The sequence below is a fragment of the Moschus berezovskii genome, chromosome 7 (assembly GCF_049115385.1).
Source record: "Moschus berezovskii isolate FMDL1 chromosome 7, NW_MosBer_1.0, whole genome shotgun sequence".
Taxonomy (NCBI): domain Eukaryota; kingdom Metazoa; phylum Chordata; class Mammalia; order Artiodactyla; family Moschidae; genus Moschus; species Moschus berezovskii.
The window spans coordinates 5891165-5915890 of record NC_142466.1 but is presented as its reverse complement, the minus strand read 5'-3'; the positions used below and the strand labels follow the sequence as shown (position 1 = coordinate 5915890).

Here is a 24726-nt window from a genome sequence, read left to right as displayed (position 1 = left end):
TGGTCTAATAATGCCCATGAAACTGCCCAATAAACAATACGGTGATGAACGAATGTAAGATGCCATCCTAATCTGAAAACTGGCCTGTTCCCACAGTGAGCCTCAGGCAGGGGGAGGAAGCAGAGTCACTCCTGTCCTGAGGCCGCCTTCCTGCCCCACAGCACACCCCTCCCCTAGACAGTGAGGGGAGCACAGGCCCTGGGGAGTCCATCCTTGTGGAGACACAGCCTCAGGGCCCATGTGCCCAGCTATAGGACTCTGACATTCCTGCCGACCTCCGTCAGGGCAGGGACTCAGCTCTGCTCTGCTCAGAAGGATCCCTTAACTGACTCTCTAAAGGGTTCACCACCACCCTCCCCAGTGGCGCCAGCGCAAAGGGCACCTACAAGCATCACCAGCCTTTTGTAACAGTGGGAACCAAGGAGGAAGGTGGTGTGGGTGGAAGCACGCCTTTCGTGGAACCCTGCACCCAGCGGCTTGGGCTGGGGGAGGAGCTCTCCCTCCACCCCTCCAGAAGCCTGCCACACCTGGAACCTCCATCTTCAGCTGCAGGCTCCCTGCTTAATCAGGTTTCCTCACCAGCTCCTCCACTTAAGACAATGGCAGTGATTTTCACAGGCCAGCTCTGAGCAGGCCCTTCCCCACCTTCTGAAGACACCTCTGCCCCAGGCAGGACACCTTTGCAGCTGAAACCAGCTACGGTTTTTAGCAAAAGGCAGGTCTCACTTACTGCTCACTTACTTCTCTGCTTTGGGGTGTTTGTTACATTTGAGGGGCCCCATTGAGTAGCAAGTTCACACAGCCGGGACACCTGCCTGCAGGAGGCCTTGCCCGGGGGGAGGTCTGGACCCCGGTCCCCTGGCAGAGGCCGGACCGTGGATGTGCAGCAGGGGTACTCACAGCTTGGGCTTGGCGCGCAGCGGCGGGGGCTCCTTCACGGGGGACAGCAGGGCGGGCGGGCTGGGGAGAGCGGAGTCGGTGCGGCCGTTCACCACTCCGTTCACTCCGCGCGCGGGGTGCACACCGGCGGCTTCCCTGTCGGCAGCAGAGATCAGCCCCGGTTCGGAGCCGCTCTTGGGAGGGGCCTCCGCCGGCTTCTGGGCCACCAGCTCGAAGGGGCTCGCCTCCCAGAGCGGAGAGGGCGGCGGGAAGTGGCCGCTGCCGGACTCTCCTGCCGAGTCGTAGCCGCAGGCGTCTGTGCTGGCTGAAGGAGGGAGGGGGGGACTCGGTGAGACGGCCCGGCTGCAGCCCCTTCCCACCCCACCCACAGCCTGGAGCCCAGCGGGGCTGCTGCGGGACAGCGCCGGCGGGGGCGGGGCGGGCTGCTTCCCCAGGCTGGGCTTCACCTCCCAGGTGGCTCACAAGTGGGACCCCAGCTACCAGGTTATTAACAAATTTCAAACAAGAGCTAAAAACAAATGACAACAGACTACTGGTAACGACGATCTTACATGCAAGGCAGCAAAAGAGACACAGATGTAAAGAACAGACTTTTGGACTCTGAGAAAAGGTGAGCATGGGACGATTTGAGAGAATAGCGTTGAAACATGAATATTATCATACGGAACACAGATGACCAGTGCAAGTTTGATGCGTGAAGCAGGGCACTCAAAGCCGGTGCACTGGGACCGCCCTGGGGGATGGGGTGGGGACGGAGGTGGGAGTGGGTTCAGAATGGGGGGCGCATGTGCACCAGTGGCTGATTCATGTCAGTGTGTGGCATAAACCACCACAATACTGTAAAGTAATTACCCTCCAATTAAATACATTTGGGCTTCCCTGGTGGCTCAGACGGTGAAGCGTCTGCCCGCAATGCGGGAGACCCCGGTTCGATCCCTGGGTCGGGAAAATCCCCCTGGAGAAGGAAATGGCAACCCACTCCAGTACTCTTGCCTGGAAAATTCCATGGACTGAGAAGCCTGGTAGGCTACAGTCCACGGGGTCGCAAAGAGTTGGACTGAGCGACTTCACTTTAAATAAATTTTAAAAAGAAAAAGACCACACAAACACTGTCAACTGACACCACTTCGTCCTCTGCTCCAGCCTAGAACACCCTACCTGTGCTTCGCTGAGCTTAGCTCAGGCTACAGAGGTTTTCTGTGCTGAGCAGTGGGAACTCACTCCTTCACTTGTCTGTCCTAAAGCCAAGCGAGGCTCTCAGGGAAATGTCTTATGACCTCATAGGGAATGATTTCCCATTCAGGGGACCGCTGCAGCTGTGACTCAGCGCAGAACACACTGCTCATTACTCTCACTGGAGAGCATCCTGACACAAGCGTGTGTCTTCCGAGGACCCTGTGCCCTGCCCAGCACCCAGCAGGGCTTCTGGAGTGTCCTGAAGATGCTCCCTGGGGTGAGCAGAAAGCTTGAAAACAGCTCTTGATCACGTTTGGCCGAGAGTAGGTTCACCCCTGAGAAAAATGGGAAATACTACTTGCTAATCTCAGCGACACAGACGTGGAGCTGGAGCTTTGGCTGCGTGGTCAGAGCACTGCACCTGTGCTGGGGCCATTTGCTGGGACCATCTTCAACCCCAAATCAAATACTGGGCCCTCTTTGTGGCTCTGATCACAACCCGGGAGCCTCCTGTTAACAGAGTCCTCAGTCCTGCCAGTGGAGCCCTGTGAAGGAGAACTTTACAGTTCCTTTCTTACTGAAGATGAAGAATCAGGAATCTCTCCCACCGCCCTAAACTGGTTTGTCTGTGTCTCTGCCGCCCCCTACCAACCAGCTCGCCGGTTTTAGAGAAATCCCTTTGAAACTTCCAGAGTGTTGAATCCACCTCCAGCTGAGGACTGCCTCCTGACCGCGGTGCTAGGTGCCGCCTTGGTCAAAGAGGTTATTTTATAACCGTTGTAAAATAAACAACAGAAATAACGCCATAAAACCCAACTAAGGTTAGTTAATAATAGTAGAATACTCATGTTCGACTCTTTTGTGACCCCATGGACTGTAGCCCACCAGGCTCCTCTGTTCATGGAATTCTCCAGGCACGAATACTGGAGTGGGTTGTTACTCCCTTCCCCAGAGAATCTTTCCCACCCAGGGTTTAAAACCATGTCTCCTGCATTGCAGGCAGCTTCTTTACCACTGAGCCATGAGGGAAACCCCGGAAAACAGTTAACTAAAGGTCAAAGAAACAGGAAAAGGACGGTTTCACACTTTCCCTAAGTGCTAAGTTTCTGAGTTTACAAAAATGCCCCGATATTCTTGGAGGTTGGTTTGAACAATAAAACGCGCTGCTTGAGTTTTTCGTAGGCCTCAGCGCTCAGTGAAATCTGGTTTCTATGCTCTCTGCTGCTTCTCTAGGTCTACTGAGCAGGTTAAACAGTGACCGACCCGCCCTGGTGCCTCCCAGTTCCCGCGTCATGCCGGCAGGCAGGAAGACACGGGCAGCCAGCTCCATTGTTCCCAAGACAGAGGACACACACCCGAAGCAGCTGCCTACATGTGCTCTCCCAGAATACTATCGTCACCCTGTGTTTTCAGCTCTTGTTTCCCACAGCCCACCCCCCGTCCCCAGCCCACTCACCCGCCTCCCAGCACCCCAACCCCGGCCTGCTGTTTGGTGATGAACCACGGATTCTTAGCATGACTCCTGGAGGCTGGGCAGACCTCTGGGCAGTCCTTTCTGCAGTGGGGACCCAGCGTACCTGAGGTGACCACCAGCTGGGCAGTGCTGGCTGCTGAGCCGTAATCATTGCTGGCCGAGCAAGTGAAGATGCCGGCGTCCTCGGGGAAAGTCTCTGCAATAACCAGGGTGCAGATCTCCTCTGGAAGGAAGAGAACTGAGTCACTCATCAGAGGGCACCCACAGGGTTGCTCCCAAGAAGGCTTCTAACCCAAGCAGATTCGGTAACAGTTATCACGGGGTCACTTTACAAAGTATTCACAGTGGAACCTCTTGACATTTAATTTAGCTGTTTAACCTGGTGGCAAAGCTTTGGAGTCAGATGGATGCTTGGTGATTGTGGCCAAGCTCTGTTTTCGTCAGCCTTGGCTTCTTCGCCTACAAACGTACTCCTCGTGAGGGTACTGCGACGAGGACACAAGAGTTTGCAAAGCGTGTGCCCGCACGCTCAGTACGTGGGAGACACCAGCCCTGCTGAGTTTGGCTGATGCTCATGAAATTTCTCAATAACAAAAGAGATGCTCAACCGAAGCCCTTAATGAGACATCAAGCTTCTCTGAGAAGCTGACAATGGGGAACAGAGAACATGATGGGGAAATGTTTGGCTGCAGACAGTTACTCTGGAAGCTACTGTTACGCAGCAGTCTTCTGTGGCCTGAGAAGCTCAGACTCTGGGACCAGAGACCGAGGCACGGATGAGGGCCTTGCCACGTGGTGCCTTTGTGACTCTGGTCCACCTCTTACCTAAGGATGAAGACAGTAAAAGAATGTACCTTCTGGGTCCTGTATGAACCATGACTCATAAATCATCCATCACAGGGTTGTCATGAGGGTCGATGCTGGTAACCATCACAACAGTTCACAGTTACAGAAGCCCTTCTCCAGCGCGAGGTACCACTATCAGCACTGAACAGACGTGCGTTTACATTTAACCCTCATGTCAACCTTGCAAGTTACGTTTCCTATGATTAGCCTGTTCTACAGACAGGAAAGTTGAAGCACGGTAAGGCTAGCTGATTTACCCAAAGTCACGCAGTTCACAAGCGGCAAAATCAGAATCTGAACCAAGTTGGGCTCCAGACTTCACTCTCATGACCATCTATGGTTGTGACAAGATACGCACTATGCTTAGGGTACTGCCTGGTGACTTAGGGTGACTGCTGCGTCGTGAGGAACTGTCGGTGGTTTCGCTAAAAAGAAGCTTAATGTAGAGTGTAGTAGCTATTCCTAGTTAATGTATGCATAATATGCATGTGTCATTTGGGAGTCTACATGGAATGACGGTCTATGTTATATCAGTGACATAGGATGGCTGTGTTGGTAAATGTGAAGAAACGTTGTGTGTTTCTGATTCCCACAGACACCGATTAATCGCACATCATGTGGAAGATGTGAGACTGTGCTGTGGATTGTTTGCAGGAATGGCTGCAGCTGCTCCTCCTACACCCAGGCACCCCCCACACCAGGCTCTGCAGTCCTGTCTCAGTCCTGGGATCTGGGGGGTTCCCCTCCTACACCCAGGCCCCCCTGCACTGGGCTCTGTCCCAGTCCTGAGATTCAGCTGGCCTGGCAGCTGCTTTAACCTGGGAGCAGTGGGAATGACGTCCCTTCGGAGCCAAAGTCTCGGGGGCCCTGTCCCTCTGCTTCATCTCTGCGAGCCCTGATGGACCCTTGGTGACCTGGAACTCAGGGCCCCCCAAGCTGAGATGAACCACTGCCCATCACCTGAGACCACTGGCTCATCCCAGCTACCCTGGAGGCTGACCGTGCCCACCACGTGCGCCCAGGGGTGGGGGCCAAGCCTGACGTGGACCACAGAGCTGCGAACGGCTGAACCACAGAATCAGGCGCCACACAGTGGTCGCCACGCAGAGGGACTGGTGTTCGTACCCTTGGGCCTTGTAGCAAGAGCTGGCAGACCTGGATGAGGGCTGTGCTTCCTTTCCTCTGACAGCCCCGAGGGCACACTTTTCAGAGTTCACAGTAAGGCATCTCCCCTGGAGTCAACCATCAGGGATGAGATTAGCAAACTGGCCTCAAAACAATTTATGCTGTAAACACAGTGTGTTTATAAGAAGTACTATCTTATAATTAAAATATTGCTGTTTATTAAAATTACATCTCTTAACTTTTACATACCAACAGAAGTAGGAAATGCGAAAGTAGACCAGTTAAGGCTTCCGAGGTGGCTCCATGATAAAGAATCTGCCTGCCAGTGCAGGAGACATGGGTTCGATCCCTAATCCCTGGGGATCCCACATGCCGCGGTGCAACTAAGCTGGTGTGTCACAGTTATTGAGCCTGTGCTCTAGAGCCTGGGGACCACAAATACTGGGACCTGACTACTCTAGAGGCCATCCTCTGAAACAAGAGGAATGACTGCAATGAGAAGCCTGAGCAGTGCAGCTAAAGAGTAGGACCCTGCCACCCCACCGTTGATGCTACTCAAGAAAAGTCCAACAGAGATCCAACACAGCGAAAACGAAAAATAAGTAAATAAAAAGTAGACCAACAAAACAGTAAATAAAATGAAAGTAAGTCTTCCTTTATATCCCAAGAGAGCTTGTTGACCTTGATTTCAATCACAAGATATGCTGAGTTCTTAATAACGTACTGCTTTCTTTCAACACACAAAAGTAGTTTCCCTTTTTGAAATAATGGTATCACTGAAGACTTCCTGTGCTACCAATAGTGGGAAAATGCTGGGCACTATGCATTTTCTCTTCTAGTTTGTTTTAAACGAATGGGGGGTTGCCATCGCTTTCACAGGTCATGATCCACAGTTTAAAAACACTGCCCTAGGGGGCCCACTGGAGTTCCTGGCTCAAAAACCATCAAGGAATCCTGCTAGATGGAGCTGTTTGGTGTACTAGGAAAGGGTTTTCAGGGAAAGGCTTGAGAGCATTTATAGCACAGGACTATCACTGATGCAAAGGCTCAGTGACCAGAAGGACAGGATGACAGGGAGCAGGGGGAGGGTGCCCTGCGTGTCCTGACTGCACTGCACACACTTCTGGGCTCCCCACCGACAAGAAAGACACGGAGCTAGAGACGATTCCAGTCGGGGGGTCACGCAAGACGAATCCTGGAGAAAGTCAGATTTATCCGGAAGAGCATCGGGGACTGGGGATTTGTAAACTGAACACACAAATTTGGGCTACGAGGACTAGCTCAAATTGCTCATTCCTTTGGGTGAGGTCCCCAGGGATCCTCCCAAGGTCACAGTTAATTAACGTTGAGGCCAAAACGCTGAAGGTCTGCGCCAAACCCACCCTGCCTCCCATGAGCTTCTCAGCACGAGGCCTTTAGGTGTTCTGCATTTGTTCCTCATCCAGGAGATGGGGAACTCAATGGAAATGAAGCTGTGAAAGGTGGGAAAAGGGGAGTTTCTTGGATCTGAACATCTGAATTACTCTCACTGTCCAAGTAACTCACTGCAAACCCACCTGCACAAGCAGGTGGGCTCTGTGTCCTCCAGGTACCAGACACGCTGGGAGGACGCCAGTCCAGCCCCAAGGGCGCTGTCACATGGCCCTGCTGGTAGGAGAAGAGATAGACAGCCCAGTCTACAGAGATTTGGGGAAAACCCCCACCCTCCACCCTGTCCTGGCCATCCTCTGGGAGGTGGGCTCAGCAGCATTTGCTGCTGGGCGCCCGTGCCCGCTTCCCCATCACACTGTCGTGGAAGATGGAGCTTCTGGAGACAGAGAAATGCCTGAGAAGCTTTCCTTGCAAGCACGGTGTTTACAGGTCATACAGTGCTGTGCTGTAAACGTACTTTTAAAATCAGGATAAAATCTTACCTAGCAGGGATGAGAGAAATCGGTCTGGGAGCAATGACCTCGTCAACTCTCAGAATGCCTTCTTATGTTATCTACAATTTTGTGATTTTTTTTTTAAAGTCATGCCATTTTAAGAAACCCCAGCTTGTTTATACAGCTGCCCCTTCCCACCCAGAGGACCCTTCAGAGAATGAAAAGGCTTCATGTTTCAAATCTGACTCAACAAACTTCATTTTCTAGAAATTCTTAGGAACACTTCTCCTGCATAAAATGAGGTATGTTCATGCATAGAGCTGATGACCGTCTGGACAGTTTACATACAGAACAAAAACGTCAGAATAGAAAAACATGAGCAAGTTCTTTGGGTTATCTTCAGACATTGCCACGTCTCAGGGGCTTTTACAAGATAAACTTTAGTCCAACGCCCTAAAGGTTGTTCAGCTTTGCTTCTCTTGCAAAATTGCATCAGAAAGTGACAACAGGCTCATGTTTTGCTGAGAAAGCAGCATCTGGGCCCACGTGCTTCTGATGTTAAGGGAAGAGAAAAGCCAGGAAGGCGCGGCGCGAGCCCAGCTGCTGCGCCTGTGCTCACCCGGGGCGTCTTCTGTGAACAAAGACAAAGACATCTGGGAAGTACATTTTGTTGAGGGACGGGAGTCAGGAAATGACTGCTTGTCTCAAAGACAGAGGTTCACGTGCTTGTATTAAAAGACTGTCCTTTTAAAAAGTGGAAAAGTTTAAACTTACTAATGACTCTAATTATGATCTATTTGAATCCAATTTTCCTAACTGCAAAGCTTTGATTTGAAGACATATCACAACTTACTTAATTAGAAATCTTTTTGCTGATGGTAAATTCTGTTTTTTTTTTTTTTAACCATTACTTAAAAGTTACTTAATCATGTAACTACCTCTCAGAGGTTAATCCCAAATTTCATTCAACTTCTTGGTCATGCTTAACTCTTCATCAAATACAAACAAAACCATTTTGTTTGCAGAAACATAAAACGAGGAAGCAGCATGGATTATATTACTGGATCCTCTGGGTAACTGGGGGATGTTTTCATAAATGTCTTCCTTCATGGGCCTTTTTTTCCCCTGTGGGGTCCAGCCTAACTAAAAATAAAATGCAGCTTTTACCTTCCAAACCACATAATTTGGCTAACGCAACTATTAATAATAAAAAAAAGGACTCTGGACTAAAGTTAGCAAGAGGTGATTCAGTGTGGTAACTGTAAGACATATATTTTTTAAAGGACTTTTAAAAATTACCAACTGTATCATATAAAAGAAAGATATTTAAAATGCAGTTTAAGACTCACTGATACAGAGAACAGACTTGTGGTTGCCAAGAAAGGGTGCGGGAAGAAGGGACAGGCTGGGGGGTTGGGTTCAGCAGATATAATAAGCTTTTATATATAGGATGGATGAACAGCAAGGACCTACTCTACAGAACAGCAACTACATTCAGTATCCTGTGATAAATCATAATGGAAAAGAATATGAAAAGAATGCATATATGTATGCATGAAACTGAATCACTTTAACATACAGCAAAAACTAATAGTATAAATCAACTACCCTTCAATAAAAAAATTAAAAAAATAACAACGCACAGATTAGGGAGTAACAATGAAATGAACCCCAGCAGCCTCATCAATAAATCTAAGAAAAGAAAAATGACCAGTTCTTTAGAAATGCCCCCCAGCACCCACTGCAGCTGAATCTTCCTTTCCGTTTGATTTCCCTGTATGTCTGCCACAGATCTATAGTTCCTTCAAAAGTGTGCCCTTTAGTTTTACTCTGCAGTTTATTTTTACTGGCGCGTGGTCGGTGTGCACGTTGCGCTGGTTTCAGGTGTGCAGCAGAGTGAATCAGTTATGATGCACACAGCCGCTCTCCTTTAATCACCTCCCCACAGGTCGGTGCAGCCCTGAGCAGGGCTCCCCGTGCTGCCCAGGAGGTCCGCGATGGTTACCAATCTTACATATAGTGGTGTGTGCACGTCAGTCCCCAGCTCCCAACTTATCCCTTCCCAGCCTCCTTCCCCTGTGGTAACCGGACGCTTGCTTTCTACATCTGTGACTATTTCTGTGATGCAAGTAAGTTCATTTGCATCATTATTTTAGATTTCATATGAGTGACGTCATATGATACTTATTTTTCTCTGACTTCACTTAGTTCTTAAATGTTGACTAACAAGCATTTTGGAGAAGAAAATGGCAACCCACTCCAGTATTCTCGCTGAGAAAATCCTACGGACAGAGGAGTCCGGGGGGCCCAGTCCATGGCACCTGAAAAAGTCAGACATGACTGAGCACAAGCATTTATCTCCTCGTGTAAAGGAGAGGCCAACTTGCCACTGTCAGAAAAAGCTTGCGCTTCCCGAGTGTTCAGCAAAGCACACAGGGGTCCTGAGTGGCCACGGCCGCAGGGTCTCCTGGGAGATCTGGGGCTGCGGGTTGGGTGGGGGGTTGTGCGGAGGGCTGCGCACGGGCAGAGGCGGGACAGCTGGCCAGAAGACCCGGCGGGGTCTGCGCCTGTCAGGTGGCCGCTGTGAAGTTTAACCCGCCGGCTCTCTGCTCTCAGCTCTGGGTCAGAGCAGAGCACGTCCAGAAGCAGGTGCACGTGTGCTCCCAGCTGATCCCGCAGGCAGGGACGGGCGTCAGGCCAAGCAGGGACGCGGCCTGGGGTCAGTGCCCGCCTCCCCCATCATCTGTCGTCAGGGCAGGAGACGCGCGCGGGCCCTGAGCTCCGAGTGGGGAAGGCCTCACCGTGTCTGTCCTCGTCACATCCCAACGCGGCCGTGCCCCGTGGGTGCCCCCAGCTCTGCCCGCCTCCGCTGGCGCGCTGCTTCCCGCCCTGCGTCTGGCTCCGGCCGGTGAGCTGTCGCGCTGCCGGGAGCACACCCCGCGGACAGGTGGTGCGGGGCACCCTGAGCCCCGCGAGTCTGACGGAGCCCGAGCGCCGCTCCGTGGAGCCAGAGGCCGGCTCTGCGCTGGGGGCACCGCACGGCAGCACGTGGGAGGCCTGCCTCAGCGCTGTGTGCTGTGAGCGCGCGCAGGGCCCGGGCTCTCTGATCCACGTCCTGCTGCGCGCCGAGGCTGCCTCCTCGGCGTGGGGTGATCGTGGCCCCGTTCCGGGCGCTGTGACTTCACATGGAGCGTGGCCATCAGCGTGTCTGCACACACTGTGCGCTCAGGGTCCCTTCAGGCTGGACACTGACTGCCTCCATCACTGATAATCCCGCCCCTTCGTCCTCGCCCCTGGAATCCTAGCGGCGAATGTGCGGTCCACCCGGCGGCTCTCTACCGTCTGATTTTCATTCCTTTTCTCTCTTATATCCCTCCTCTGTCTTTTCCTCCTCCTTTGTCAGACATTTTCCCAGCTTTTGTTTCTGTTCCCAGTCTTTTCATTCCATGAACTCCTCGTTTTCTGAACACCCTCCCCTCCTCCCAGCTCTTGTATTTTTATTTTTGCTTCCCGGATGTGCCGATTCTCTTGTCTATCTGACAATAGCGTTGCTGTTTCACCATTTCTCTTGAGTCTGCTTCCTCCACGCTGCATTCTGGGGAGCTGATCCTACTTTTTTGTACCACCCCAGAGGGCAGTTTCTCCATCCGGCTTTGATGTCTTCCCATCCTCATGGTTCTGAGCCGTGTGAAGCTCGGAGCAGCAGAGAGTTCCAGGCACCCGGGCCTTCCTGTAGCTGACTCTGTGTTGGAGAAACTCCTGGATTGTCACGGGTGGGTTTTTCTTCTTTCGGGGTGTTCCAACTGCCCAGAGAGGAGCCCCAGCATCTTGGCCCAGCCGGCCTTCCCAGGGCCAAGGGGGAGGCAGGTCTCAGGTCCTCAGAGTGACGCGGTCCTCCTGTCTCCTCCTTCAAGTCTTTCCCTCACTCCCCAGACATTAAACCAGACTCTGTTGGTTCACAAGACCCTAAGTGTCTCAGCAATTTTTAATGGTATTCCAAACCAAAAGATGCAGTGAACAGTCTTGTTTGCTAAGTAGTTCTTACCAAGAATGTAATAATATCTAGGTCTTAAGTTACTGTTTATAAAAATTCACATAAATTGAAGGAAAATATCAGTATTTTATTCTTAAATCACCATGGTCACTCGTGTGTACGAGTGTATGTGTGCTCAACCCTGGTCCATCGCACAACTCCTCCTGGAGTCACGCTGGACTGGTCCCTCCCCTCACGTCCACTCGGGACCCATACCCTCCCTCCACGGTCCACGCTGGACCCCGCCCTCCCTTCACAGTCTGCACTGGACCCCACCCTCCCCTCACGCCCACACTGGTTTGCATGCAGGACTTGGTCTTTATCACACATACACCAAAAACTCAGTTTCACAAAGTTCAAAGGACTGATGCTGAGGCTGAAGCTCTGACACTTTGGCCACCTGATGTGAAGAGTCGACTCATTGTAAAAGACCCCGATGCTGGGAAAGACTGAAGGCAGGAGGAGAAGGGGACGACAGAGGATGAGATGGTTGGCTCGCATCATCGACTCAATGAACATGATTTTGAGCAAACTCCAGAAGATGGTGAAGAACAGGGAAGCCTGTTGTGCTGCAGCCCTGCTGCTGCTGCTGCTAAGTCGCTTCAGTCGTGTCCGACACTGTGCGACCCCATAGATGGTAGCTGACCAGGCTCTGCCATCCCTGGGATTCTCCAGGCAAGAACACTGGAGTGGGTTGCCATTTGGGTTGCAAAGTACTGGACATGACTGAGATACTGAACAACAACATCATATTACCAAAGAGACCACAGAATGTCGAACATTGACGCAGAGCTGTTTCAAGCCAGCAGTCCTTATCTATATGTCAAGGACTGTGTTTGTGGAAAATCTCCACCATCTCCAGCACCTCTGCTGGCAGGTGTGGCACATGTGGTGTCTGGCCACACAGTTTGGGAACCATAGGCTTTATCCAACCCACTTTTGTTTAATCCACCATCTTAACCTGGAACTGCATTCAAACATGCTCACAGTCACCCTCCGACCACTCAGCACCTCACTTCATGTAACAAAATATAATTCATTCACAGGTTGACTCAGGCTTCCACTCTTGGGAGCTAGGAGGGTGGGTGGCCCTGGTGAGCAGGCACTTTCTCAGGCACCATCCCCCAACCAATAAGACACGTTTTTGGAGTCTGGATTTTGCACGCCATGAGACAATGATGTAGGAGTAACTCAATACAGTCTGTGGCCATTTCCAGACAGCTGAGTCAGGGCCTGGGTGCTGACAGCTGTCACACGGGTCTTCTGTGCCCTGCTCCCCTCCCTTCCCCCCCATACGCAGGTCTCTGAAGGACTCAATCAGGATAAGGTCACATGTCAAGGAGGCTGGGGCAGGCTCTCTGAAAGACATGTGGATCCTGAGCACACTGACTGCTGTGGACTGAGCCGCTGAGGAGATGGGGATGCAGGCAGACCTCTGTCTAGACGAGAAGGCCGTGGAGACACATCAGACTGACGCAGGGCAGGAGTGATGAGAAAAACCTGCTTCCACTGTGTAACACAACTGGAGGGAATTGGCTATTTCCTTCTTTATCTAAACATCTAACCCCTCCAGGGGCTGCGTCCAGGCACCAGTGAATTTCAGTTTCATTTCCAGGTCTTTATCTTACCCACGAATAAGAGAAAGGAAGGAGGATGAAGAGAAGAGAAAAAGAGACATATAAATAAGTGAGGGGGCAAACGGGGAAAGAAAGGAAGGGAAGAGGCCAGCCAGGGAGGACAGCACAAGAGTGCGTGGGTCAGGCAGCGGGGAAGGCTGGATGCGCTCTGAATCTCAGCCATCTCACGGCTTAGCATTTGGAGACCAACAACCTAGTCCTTTAACAAAATTTATCTCCTCTCCATTGAACAGTGGCTAAAAAATAGCCAGGGGGAAGCCGGTTCCTACATACATGCCAAAAGGTTGAAGAGCTCACAGGTCTGTCCGTGGGATGGAGCTATCCATCCAGTCATTTACGGAAAGTAGAAGGTTCAATACAAGTTGAGTTTTCTACCCTGGAAGCATCAGTCAACTTCAAGGTCAATGTTAGACCTCCACCTCCCAGTAAAGGAATCATAATCGTATGTGGTTTTGCCAGGCAAGCCAGCGCATTGTTCAACTACAAATATGTGTTAACATTTGCTTGTTCTGAAGTTCTAACTCAACAGCTCATGTAAGCAGTCACTTGGATCGTTGTTCATGTTTATGGATTTTATGTAATTCTCCATGCCAAGGGTAGACTCCTGAAGCCAAATACTGTAATAGTCCTCCATGAAAGAAAAGAGCAATCCAGCTGTGCTGTGAGGAACACAATTGTGGAGGAATTACCAGAGGTCAGAGAAGACTGTTGCTGCTGCTGCTAAGTCACTTCAGTCGTGTCTGACTCTGTGCGACCCCATAGACGGCAGCCCACCAGGCTCCCCCGTCCCTGGGATTCTCCAGGCAAGAACACTGGAGTGGGTTGCCATTTCCTTCTCCAATGCATGAAAGTAAAAACTGAAAGTGAAGTCGCTCAGTTGTGTCCGACTTCTAGCGACCCCACAGACTGCAGCCCACCAGGCTCCTCCATCCATGGGAGTTTCCAGGCAAGAGTACTGGAGTGAGTTGCCATTGCCCTCTCTGAAGAGAAAACTAGCTGTGTGTTTTTCCATAACTGATGACTATATATGTGGTTTGCCTTGCATTGACAGATTTGCTTGAAATACTGTTCGACCAAAAAAATACTGATACTTGTCTTCAGCAAATGCTATTATTGTGGTTGGAATGAAGGAATCTGTTTTCTTAAATGCTTCCAGATCAAATTGAAGGGAAAAGAAAAATAGGAAACTTAAGCGAGCACAGAAAGGGCAGACTTTTCCATATGTTTTGGGGATGTGCCGATTATAAGGAAGGCCCTCCACATCCTGCTCTCCCTGGCATGATTTGTCACTAAACCCAAAGCATTCAAAGACATTCTAGAGGTCAGACTACCCCATGAAGCTGCTCAGCACTGGTTTTACTAAATAGTTCAACCAAATTCTAGAGGCAAAACAGCAAACATCACAGACAGGTGTGTGTGTTGTGTGAGGGGTGGGAGTGTGTGGCGTTTCCCTCCCTCCTCACCAAATCCTTCTTAGTTGGCATACTGAGTGTTTTCAATTTTCAAACACACACATACTCAGAAACTGAACTAAGCAATTTCTAACCGTGTTTTGAATTTTCAGATGACGCTTAGTTTATGATTTTCCAACACAGATCACAAGAGACATTTAATAAATCACATCACCTATGTAGGTGATGACAATGGATAAAACATGATGAAAGAAGTTGCATGAATTGAAACAGAATCCAAAATGCAACCTCAAAAGCACTTAATCCATTCCACCAGAAATTCTTTCAGAATGTTTGGCCCAAGACTTTAGTTTCATTTGTAAATAAATAAAGTATCAAGAGGTAACCTTCTCCATAGATTTGTTCATACAAACTCTCTTGTGGGTAAAGGAGAAATTTGATTCCTGTTTTTATATCCATTCATCTATCTCTAGTCTATCTAAAATACCAATGTAAGAGATCTGCCCTAACTCCCATAGGGTTTCCACACCAGTTCACACAGGAGACTGAGCCTCAGAAGTTCCCTCTATCAGGGAACAGCATCATCATTAAACAGCATCAATTTTATATGAAACCATGTCACAGGCAAAATATGCAGTTGTATTTCCATAATTTGGAAAGTGACCACAGTACCTGCTGCGGGGACTATACATGTGGGCACTGGGTCTGGGAGTAATGCATAACAAGAAGGCATCAGATCAGCGTTTGCACAGCAGAGAAAACCATAAACAAAATGAAAAGACAACCTGCAGAACTGGAGGAAATATCTGCAAACAAAGTGACTGATAAGGGATTAATCTCCAAGATCTACAAACAGCTTACATAGCACAAAGCCAAAAGAACAAACAACCCAATCAAACATGGAAGACCTAAAGAGACATTTCTCCAGAAAAGACACAGAGATGGCCAAAACACAGGAAAAGATGCTCGACAGCGCTAATGATTAAAGAAATGCAAATAAAAACTACAATGAGGTATCACCTCACACTGGTCAGAATGGCCATCATCAAAAAGTCTACAAACAGTAAATGCTGGAGAGGGTGTGGAGAAAAGGGAACCTTCCTACACTGCCGGAGGAGTGTAAACTGGTGCAGCCACTATGGAGAACAGTTTGGATGTTCCTCAAAAAACTAAAAAGAGAGCTACCAAATGACCTAGCAGTCCCACTCTTGGACATATATCCGGAGAAAACCATAATTCAAAACGACACTTGCGCTCCAGTGTTCACTGCACGACTATTCACAATAGCCAAGACATAGTACTAGTTAGTTTGGTCGCTCAGTCATATCCAACTCTGGCAACCTCATGGGACTATAGTCGGCCGGGCTTCTCTGTCCATGGGATTCTCCAGGCAAGAATACTGGAGTGGGTTGCCATTTCCTTCCCCAAGGGATCTTCCTGACCCAGGAATCGAACCTGGGTCTCCTGCATGGCAGGCGGATTCTTTACTGACTGAGCTACAACGGAAGCCCAAGACATGTTAGCAACCTAAATGTCCACTGACACAGGAGTGGATAAAAACTGGCACATGCATTCACTGGACTCTTACTCAGCCATAAAAAGAATGGAATAATGCCGTTAGCAGCAACAGCGGAGGAGGCGACGGTGCCCCACTCCAGTCCTCTCGCCTGGAAAACCCCATGGACGGAGGAGCCTTGTGGGCTGCAGTCCATGGGGTCACAGAGTCAGACACGACTGAGCGACTTCACTTTCACTTTTCCCTTTCATGCATTGGAGAAGGAAATGGCAACCCACTCCAGTGTTCTTGCCTGGAGAATCCTAGGGACGGGGGAGCCTGGTGGGCTGCCGTCTATGGGGTCGCAGAGTTGGACACGACTGAAGCGACTGAGCAGCAGTAGCAGCAGCAGCAAGGGTGGACCTAGAAATTGTCATACTGAGTGAAGTAAGTCAGACAGAGAAAGACATCACATGATACTGCTTATACGTGGGATCTAAATACATGGTGCAAATGAACTGATTTACGAAACAGAAGTATAGTCACAGGTGTAGAAAATAATCTTATGGTTACGAAGGGGAAAGGGAGAAAGGGATAAACTGGGAGATTGAGACTGACATGTACGCACCAGGACACATAAACCGGTACCCATAAGGACCTGCTGGATAGCAGAGGGAGCTCCACTCAGCACTCTATAATGACCAACAGAGAGGATGTGTGTGTGTGCTGCGCTTAGCTGCTCAGTCGCATCCGACTCTGAGAGCCCATGGACTGTAGTCTGGGTACGTATAGCTGATTCACTTTGCTGTACAGCAGAAACTAACAATATTGTAAATCACCTGCTGTCCTGTAAAGATTTAAAAGAAAGTGGAAGGCATCAGATCCAGTCCAGTCTCCCCTCAGGGTGCTCTGAGCATCCCTCATGTTTGGATCCTAACTGGCTCACTTTCTGCCCCTCAGGCCCTCTGCTGGGGTATGAGAGCTTCGTTGGGACCACCACGGCCTTTCTGACCAGGAGCCTCCAAGCTCTCCAAAAAGGGCCAGAGCCGAGTCTGGCTCCTGAGAGACATGACTGTGGTGAAGCAGAGACACGTCATTCCTGACCTTCAGCAAGAAGACGGAAGCTGGTGACGTCACTGCTGGGAAAGACACTGAGACAGTGTCCTCCAGGAGGACCTGCTAGGAAACACGTGGACAGAAATCTCTGCTTCTCTTTAGACGTCAGTTTTGTCTGTGAGAAGCCAGGCAAGAGTAAGAGCGAGGCGGAGGGCAGGAGACCCAGATTCTGGAGCACATGGCTCTGATGGAGCCAGGGATGTGTAAGTGAGACCACGCAGGGTGGGACGCCTTCATCCTGCTGCAGCCTAGGAGGTGGTCATGGCGCAGGGCGCACATGGAGGGCCTGGGGTCGCTCTGCTGACCCTCAGGACACACAGAGACCCTGGGGTCGCTCTGCTGACCCTCAGGACACACAGAGACCCTGGGGTCGCTCTGCTGACCCTTAGGACACACAGAGACCCTGGGGTGGCTCTGCTGACCCTTAGGACACACAGAGACCCTGGGGTCGCTCTGCTGACCCTCAGGGAGCACACACACACAGAGAGACCCTGGGGTCGCTCTGCTGACCCTCAGGACACACAGAGACCCTGGGGTCACTCCGCTGACACCTTCAGGCTGCTCTCCCAGGAGACGCATCTCTAGGCTGCAGTCTAGCTGGTGGTGTCTTCTGTTCAGCAGAAATGTGCCGCATCGTAGCAGGATGCTTTTTCATCTCTAGCTTAGTTTGCTTTCTGAGTATAAAAGACCATGGTTTTAAAAGGCTTAAGTCACTGAGCCTGATCTCCTTATCTGAATGGAACTTAATGTTTCACTAATAAAACAACTGGATGTAAAATGCAGTATGCAGACCCCACAATAAAGAAGAGATTGTCTGTAAGGAGGTTTCACATTTCCAGGGAACTGCAAAAACATTGTTCTGCGTGTGGTTTAAAACGGAAACAAAGAACTATTGAAACTGAAGAGATGCATTAGCAGAGAGAAAAAAGGAAAAGCTTCTTACCAGGTTCAGCTGTGGATCGAGGTTCTGCTCCCCACATGAGAAAAAAGAAATCAAAACAGAGCATTAGAGTCAGTTTCCGTTCCTGTGACCTTGTCTAGGACATGTCTGCAGGAACACTGCAGACAAGCCCCATCGTACAAGAGGGATGGTAGACCAATTTATATTCCCGTAAATAAACTAAAATTCCCTTAACAGCTCTCACTAGCAAGGTTTTCAACTGCAGTTCATAGAAGGCTCAGAGCCTCCTAAGATGACTGGCCGAACTTTGAATTCAAATGTGGATCTGCGATTTTGCGGAAGAAGAAAACAAAACCTCAGTCAGGGCGCGTGAGGGCCCACAGCCAGCAGGATGGCTTGCATGTGCTGGAGCCCACGTCCCCTCATTCTGAGGTCACAAACATACGCAGCTCACCCCACTGTCCACAAACAGACACACAGCTAGGCCTCCTGCACAGCAACACCTGTACCCCATACTCTGTAGTGGCCTTTACAGAGCAAGAGGCCAAAGGAGGAGGGACGGAGGCACGCTGTGCTTAGTCACTCAGTTCTGGCCAACCCTTTGCAACCCCACGGACTGTAGCCCGCCAGGCTCCTCTGTCCTTGGGATTCTCCAGGCAAGAATACTGGAGTGGGTAGTCTACCCCTTCTCCAGGGGATCTTCCCAACCCAGAAATCAAACTGAGGTCTGCTGCACGGCAGGCAGATTCTTTGAAATATGAGCCACCAGGGAAGCTCGGATGTATGTATATGCATAGCTAAATCACTTCGTTGTACATTTGAAACTAATTCAGTACTGTTGATCAACTACATTTTAATAAAAATAAAAATTAAAAAATATCTATGGGGTGGGCTTGGGTGGGAGGGTCAAGAGGGAGGAATAATTAAAAAATAATAAAATGCCAAAAAAAAAAAAAAACGAAACAAAGAAAAAATCCATGCATGTCAGTGACTAAACCCTTCCTGGTTCTCCTGGACTGGAGACAGAGCTTGGTCAGCCCTGGGGGTGGTATTGTGGGCAGTGTTGCGAGGGGGCCCCTCTCCTTACTTTTCTGCAAGATCCGGAAGTCCGGTGAGTCCTGGATCTCACTGCCTTGTCGGAACCAGCAGACCTGCAGCGGGGGCGCGCCGCGCACACGGCACTCCAGCACGACCACCTGGCCCTCGGACGCACAGATGTTCTGCAGCTCCTGAAACACCGGGACACACGTGTCAGGTCTGGGCTCACATGACACAGTCTCATGACACAGAGGAACAGTTCCCAAGCTCCAGGCAGCAAGCACAGGGTGGGCACCATGCACACGAACCCCTCCTCAGGTCAGGAGAGCACTGTATCCCCGGTGAGGAAGTGCGGGAGGTCCCGGGGCCCGCAGGAGCCCTGAACCTGCCCTGCAGTATGTGGCTCCACTACCCATGGAACTTCTCAGTGTCGGCATGACCTATCTTTATCAACACGAGGATGCGCTGGTGCAATGCACCCCTGCTCCATCTGGGGGTAGAGTCCCGGGGGACCACACAGGAGGGGAAGGAGATGCCACGTGTCCACCAGAGCAGGCTCCTCTGTCCATGGGATTCTCCAGACAAGAATACTGGAGTGGGTTGCCATGCTCTTCTCCAGGGGACCTCCCCGACCCAGGGACTGAACCTGGGTCTCCCATCTGTGCCCCAAACTCCGACCTCCCCCCAGGACCCTCCTCTGTCCACTAGCATCCTGGGGCAGCTGCACCAGAAGGAGGGCTGGCATTTCCTCATCTGCAGGCTCTTTGTTTTTAATAATTAAATTTATTTTTAATTGGAGGATAATTGCTTTACAATATTGTGTTGGTTTCTGCCAAACATCACCATGAGTCAGCCATAGGTTTAGATATGCCCCCTCCCTCTGGAACCTCCCTCCCACCTCCCTCCCCATCCCACCCTGCTAGGTCGTCACAGAGCCCCGGTTTGAGTTCCCTGAGTCACACAGCGAATCTCGCACTGGCGATCTATTCTACCTGTGGCAGAGGACATGTTTCTCCACCACTCTCTCCACCGTCTGACCCTCTCCTTTCCCCCGACCCCGCTCCCCGGGCCGTCTCCACCGCCGCCCCACAGATAGGCGCACCAGTACCTCTTTCCGGATTCCATTCACCTGCAGGTTCCGAGCGAAATAAAACGGGAGCACTTCCCCCGCTTGTCACCCCGGTGCTCCACCCACTCCAGCTCCAGACCAAGAAACTTTTACAGCCCAACAGACCAGAAATGAGTGTGGCTTCATAGATGCAAAGAGCCAAAGCCTGTAAACCGGCTACTGAAAACCAAAGGAATAACTGGCCCCTCCAGGTGCCTCCTTTGCCTCCTTCCCCCAGGACTGCCTGGCCACGGGCCCACTGAAACTTTCTGCTCCCTACGTGTGTGCCTGCAGGGTATCGCATCCGATAAAGCACACGTACAGCTCTTGAAGTAAGTCAGATACAATAAATGATTATGCATGGAACCAAAGCAAACAAATTCATCTTAGGAAGTATGCTTTTTTTTTTCCTGTTTCCTTTTTGCTTTTTATTTTACATTTTTCTCAAGAGATGGCCAATAGTGTGCTGGGGAATAACAGATCCTGTAGCAAATGGCCTGCAGTGCATGTATTCTGGCCCCGTGGAAACCCTGGAAGTCCACAATGTAGGCAGAAGTGGGAAAGTCTAATGTACCTGGTGAGAATTTTGGTGCCAAAGGCCTTTTTTGGTAAATGAAAAGGTGAATATTATTACCTACTTCTGAGTCCATTCTCTCTTCATTCTTAGTTTTAAATGTAGAAAAGTCTGTGGCTTTAAACTGACTTCCACTTTCTGATTAGTCCAGAGAGCAGTGTTTCGCAGACCAGCAGGGAAGATGTTGCCCTCGGGTCCCGCTAGTGAGGAGGCAGTCATCGATGTCCCCGGTGTGCCCAGGGAGCATTCTCAGCGCGGTACAGACGCTGCACAAATACTCTCCACGTGTGAGCTTCCAGACGCCCAGGGGCCTCTGGCTTGCTCCTAGGATTGTGCCTCCTGTTCATACTGGAAAATCACAAAGGGAGGACCTGCGTAGAAACCAAGCACGTCACACACACAAGTCTCTGTAGTTTCCCAAGGTCTGCCGCACGGCTCCTCCTGAGTGAGCTTCTTCTCCTGACCAAAGCCACATCAACATGGCTGACCTTGGAAGGCTGGTCTGGGGCCCTGGGGATTTGAGGTCCACAGGAGGGCATCGTGTGCTGTCAGGTCCACCTGGTACCAAGACTCTCTGCAAGGTCCACAGCTCCAGGGGGAAACGCCACATGGTGTGGCTGCTCTCCTGGCCCCAAGCGTGTCCCTGGGGCCCATGAGATGCAGTCCCTACCAGGTCGGTGGCCCTGGCTTCAACCTCAGGGACCCCCACCAGGGGCGTGGGGGGACACGGATGGAGGTGCCCAAGGACTGGCAGAGCCTAGGCCCCTGAAGGACGGGGCAGGGCAGGGAGGGTCACTGCCCCCAGGGGAAGGGTGCTGCAGGCCCCCGCGAGGAGGGAGAGGCCCGTACCGCAGGCGGGACAGCTACTCTGCTGTTCGCGACTTAAAACTCAAGCTTTAGAAAAATGCGGACTCCTGGTTTCCTTTTCTATTAGGCTCTAAGCACACCTCCTGGCTTCCTTTGGGGTTAAGGGGACAGTGTGCTGGGGTCTCTGCCCAGGAGCTGGACTGTGCTGCAGGGACAAGGATGGGCCAGAGGAGTTCTGCAGCCCTGCGGGAGGAAAGGGAAGTCTCAGGTCTCTCTCCGCCGGGTACCCTAGGACGGGTGTGACACCTCAGCCCGGAGGTGCGCGGGGCCCTGGCTCCAAAGCCCACAGCGTTCCGACAACAACTCAGCAGGTCACACAGATTTCATGGATGGGGCTGCGCGTGAACAGCTCCTGAGTGCCATGCAATGCTCGTGCCGGCTGCTCTGTGAACGACTCCTGCTCTGAGCACGGACGGACGGATGCCCCGTGGGCTGTTATCCCGACACCGCTGTTCATAGGCGGGAAGGGACTTTTTCCTTCTTCGGGTATTTTACCCTGGGTAGGGGAGGTGGACCCTCACTGCTGTCGACAAACCTCATTCATCGAATGTGTCCTCCGTGAACACTCTGCAGGAAGAAGTCTTTAACCAAGCTGGCTGCAGGCTGGCTTAGGAGGAAGCATCACTCCCTGGACGAAGACAGAGACTCTCCTCGGCTGTCTTGTGGAAGATGCGCAGATTTCAGATAACGGACCACAGAAACCACTGTCACATTCGTCTTCCGTTACTTGAGGTTGATCCTGTGAGGCGGCTGAGGCCGGGGCCCACCTCTGAAGAACCCGCCCCGCCCAGGGAGCCTCGTGTTGCTGGGGCATCTTGTGGGCACTCTCGGGCCTCATCTGTCTGTCTGTCCAGGCGTAAGCCAGCCCTGCCGTCCTGGCACTCTGCTCGAGGGAGTCCTCAGGTTTCAGATCCTCACACCCTCTCAGCCTGCCCCTGCAGGAGGAAACTGGCTGCTCTCTGCCACTTTCTAAATCACAAAAGATTTAGAATCAGACTGCCAAGTTCAACAACAAACATCGATAAAAATGGGGATCTGTTGGAATGTGAGCTGTATTCCACTGAGCGTAGAGACCGGCCTGGGGGCATGACTTCTGACAGTATGCTGGTGCACAGGCATGGGGCACCTCTTCAACTGTGCCTTTTAAATATCTTTCAGCCCAAAAGATGATACAAGTGAACTTGCATACAAAACAGAAACAGATCCACACACTTAGAAACAAACTTCACTGGTACCAAAGGGGACGGGGAGGGTGGGGATAAATTAGGAGATTGGGACTGACATGCACAGACTACGGTCTTTATAAAATAACCAACAAGAAGCTACTGTATTACTCAGGGAATTCTACTCAATATTTTTAAAAACTCTATAAGGAAAAAGAATCTGAAAAAAAGTACATGTATAACTGAATCACTTTGCTATACATCTGAAACTAACACAATACTGTAAGTCAACTCAACTCCAATTATAAAATTTATAATTTTCTCAGAAAGAGGTGGGAAGGAGACAGGGGAGAGACACCCATGGGACCATTTCTGAGCTGAGCTGACCAGCTGACCAATGTCATCATGCCTGGCGATGCAAAACACCTGCTGAGACAAACTGAACATCTGTCAGTTGGTTTTTAAACCATCTACAAACCTTGTTGGTTTCCCAGGTTCCCATCCATCATTCTGTCTTCTCCCACACACTGTTTGGCTTTCCCAGTCTATTCTGACTTCTATCAGGCCTCCTTTCTCAGACCTTTATGTGATCATGGTCACACAGCAGCTATGCACCGAGTATCTGTTTAGCCCCAGAGGTAACCTCGATAAGAACCTGTTCATCACTTGTTTTAATGTTTAAAGACTATACATGAGGCCACAGGGGAATGGAATCAAAGGCCCAGAGCAAACTCAGGATGAGACATGCAGGTGCCTGACCTTGGTGAAGACAGGCGGCAGGCAGGCAGCAGCGGGTCCATCCGGCCGGCAGAGGAACAAGGTGGGGCTGGGGGCCTGGAGGGCAGAGGCATGTGGGTCAGACTCGGAACATGCAAACCATGGAAAGACGGACCCACACAGGCGACAGCATGGCCGCTGACAGGGCTAAGCATTCACTGCACACCTGCCAGCACCTGCATAGCGAATACTAAACCAGTCCGCTGGTTCACAGAGCGGTTTCTGCAAATCCCACTCTGCTTTGGGGGCTGACAGGGAGTTTCTACTACACAGGCCGCCTTGAGTGACTTCTACCGCTTGGCTCTTTCCTCGTGTCTCATCTCAGATGTGCTTCTCTACGGTTCGCATACCCAACATACCACAGAGTACCTAAGTAAGAGCTAGTCGCTCAGTCGTGTCCGACCCTTTTGCGACCCCATGGACTGTAGCCCGCCAGGCTTCTCTGTCCACGGAACTCTCCAGGCAAGAGTACTGGAGTGGGCTGCCATTCCTTTCTCCAGGGGATCTTCCCAACCCAGGGATCGAACTCGGGTCTCCCTGCACTGCAGGCGGATTCTTTACCACTGGGTCACCAGGGGAGCCCTGTAATTTGTAAAACACCCACGGGCACTCAGTGGCTGGAGGGCACACTGATGTTCGTTAAGACACACTTATGACTCAAGAACGAGCTCACGCTGCAAGGGTCTTGGGTTTACAGATGCCCATCATAGCACCAAGGCTAAGTATCACATTTGATTTAGAGATACCGATATTCTAGTTTTTTACTTAAAAAAAGCTTCAGGTCTTCTGTGTTTGCAAAGTGAATTCACTACAATGACCCAATCGTGGGTACTGTTGTTCTTGGATAAAGCAGTCTTACAATGAAACGAAAGCAGGATGAAAATGCACAGTGAAGTGAAGGAATCTGAATATCCCTATATTATCTGTTAAACTCTCAGGACAGGTGGACTTCTGAGCTCTATCAGGTGGACTTTGTGGATAAGGTGGACTTTTCTCATTTTCTGTTTTGTTTTAAATGAGCTAACGAATTTGGCTACATGGAAGATGGCACATACGTGAGGGAGAATCAAGCAGTAACAGCCAAGACAGATACCACTTTATCAGAGTATTAGCTGTGAGAAAAAGAAATTCCCAAAGGAAACGCAGATGTTGATTAATCAGTGGTGTGTCTCGGATTAAAAATTATTTTTAGTGCATTAAAAGGAAGAACTTAACTAAT

The 24726-nt window shown here is 50.7% G+C and overlaps 1 protein-coding gene across 4 annotated transcripts in view; it reads right to left on the bottom strand.

The window, feature by feature from the left end:
- PALLD (palladin, cytoskeletal associated protein) overlaps positions 1-24726 on the bottom strand; it is a 367111-nt gene that overhangs the window by 177301 nt on the left and 165084 nt on the right. For all 4 annotated transcript variants that reach the window (XM_055427986.2, XM_055427989.2, XM_055427990.2 and 1 more), the window contains 5 exons: positions 23490-23564; positions 19068-19209; positions 18023-18046; positions 3654-3773; positions 901-1204 (listed from right to left, as the gene is read on the bottom strand). In XM_055427986.2, the coding sequence (XP_055283961.2) occupies positions 901-1204; positions 3654-3773; positions 18023-18046; positions 19068-19209; positions 23490-23564 (665 nt within the window). The remainder of the gene's footprint in view (positions 1-900; positions 1205-3653; positions 3774-18022; positions 18047-19067; positions 19210-23489; positions 23565-24726) is intronic.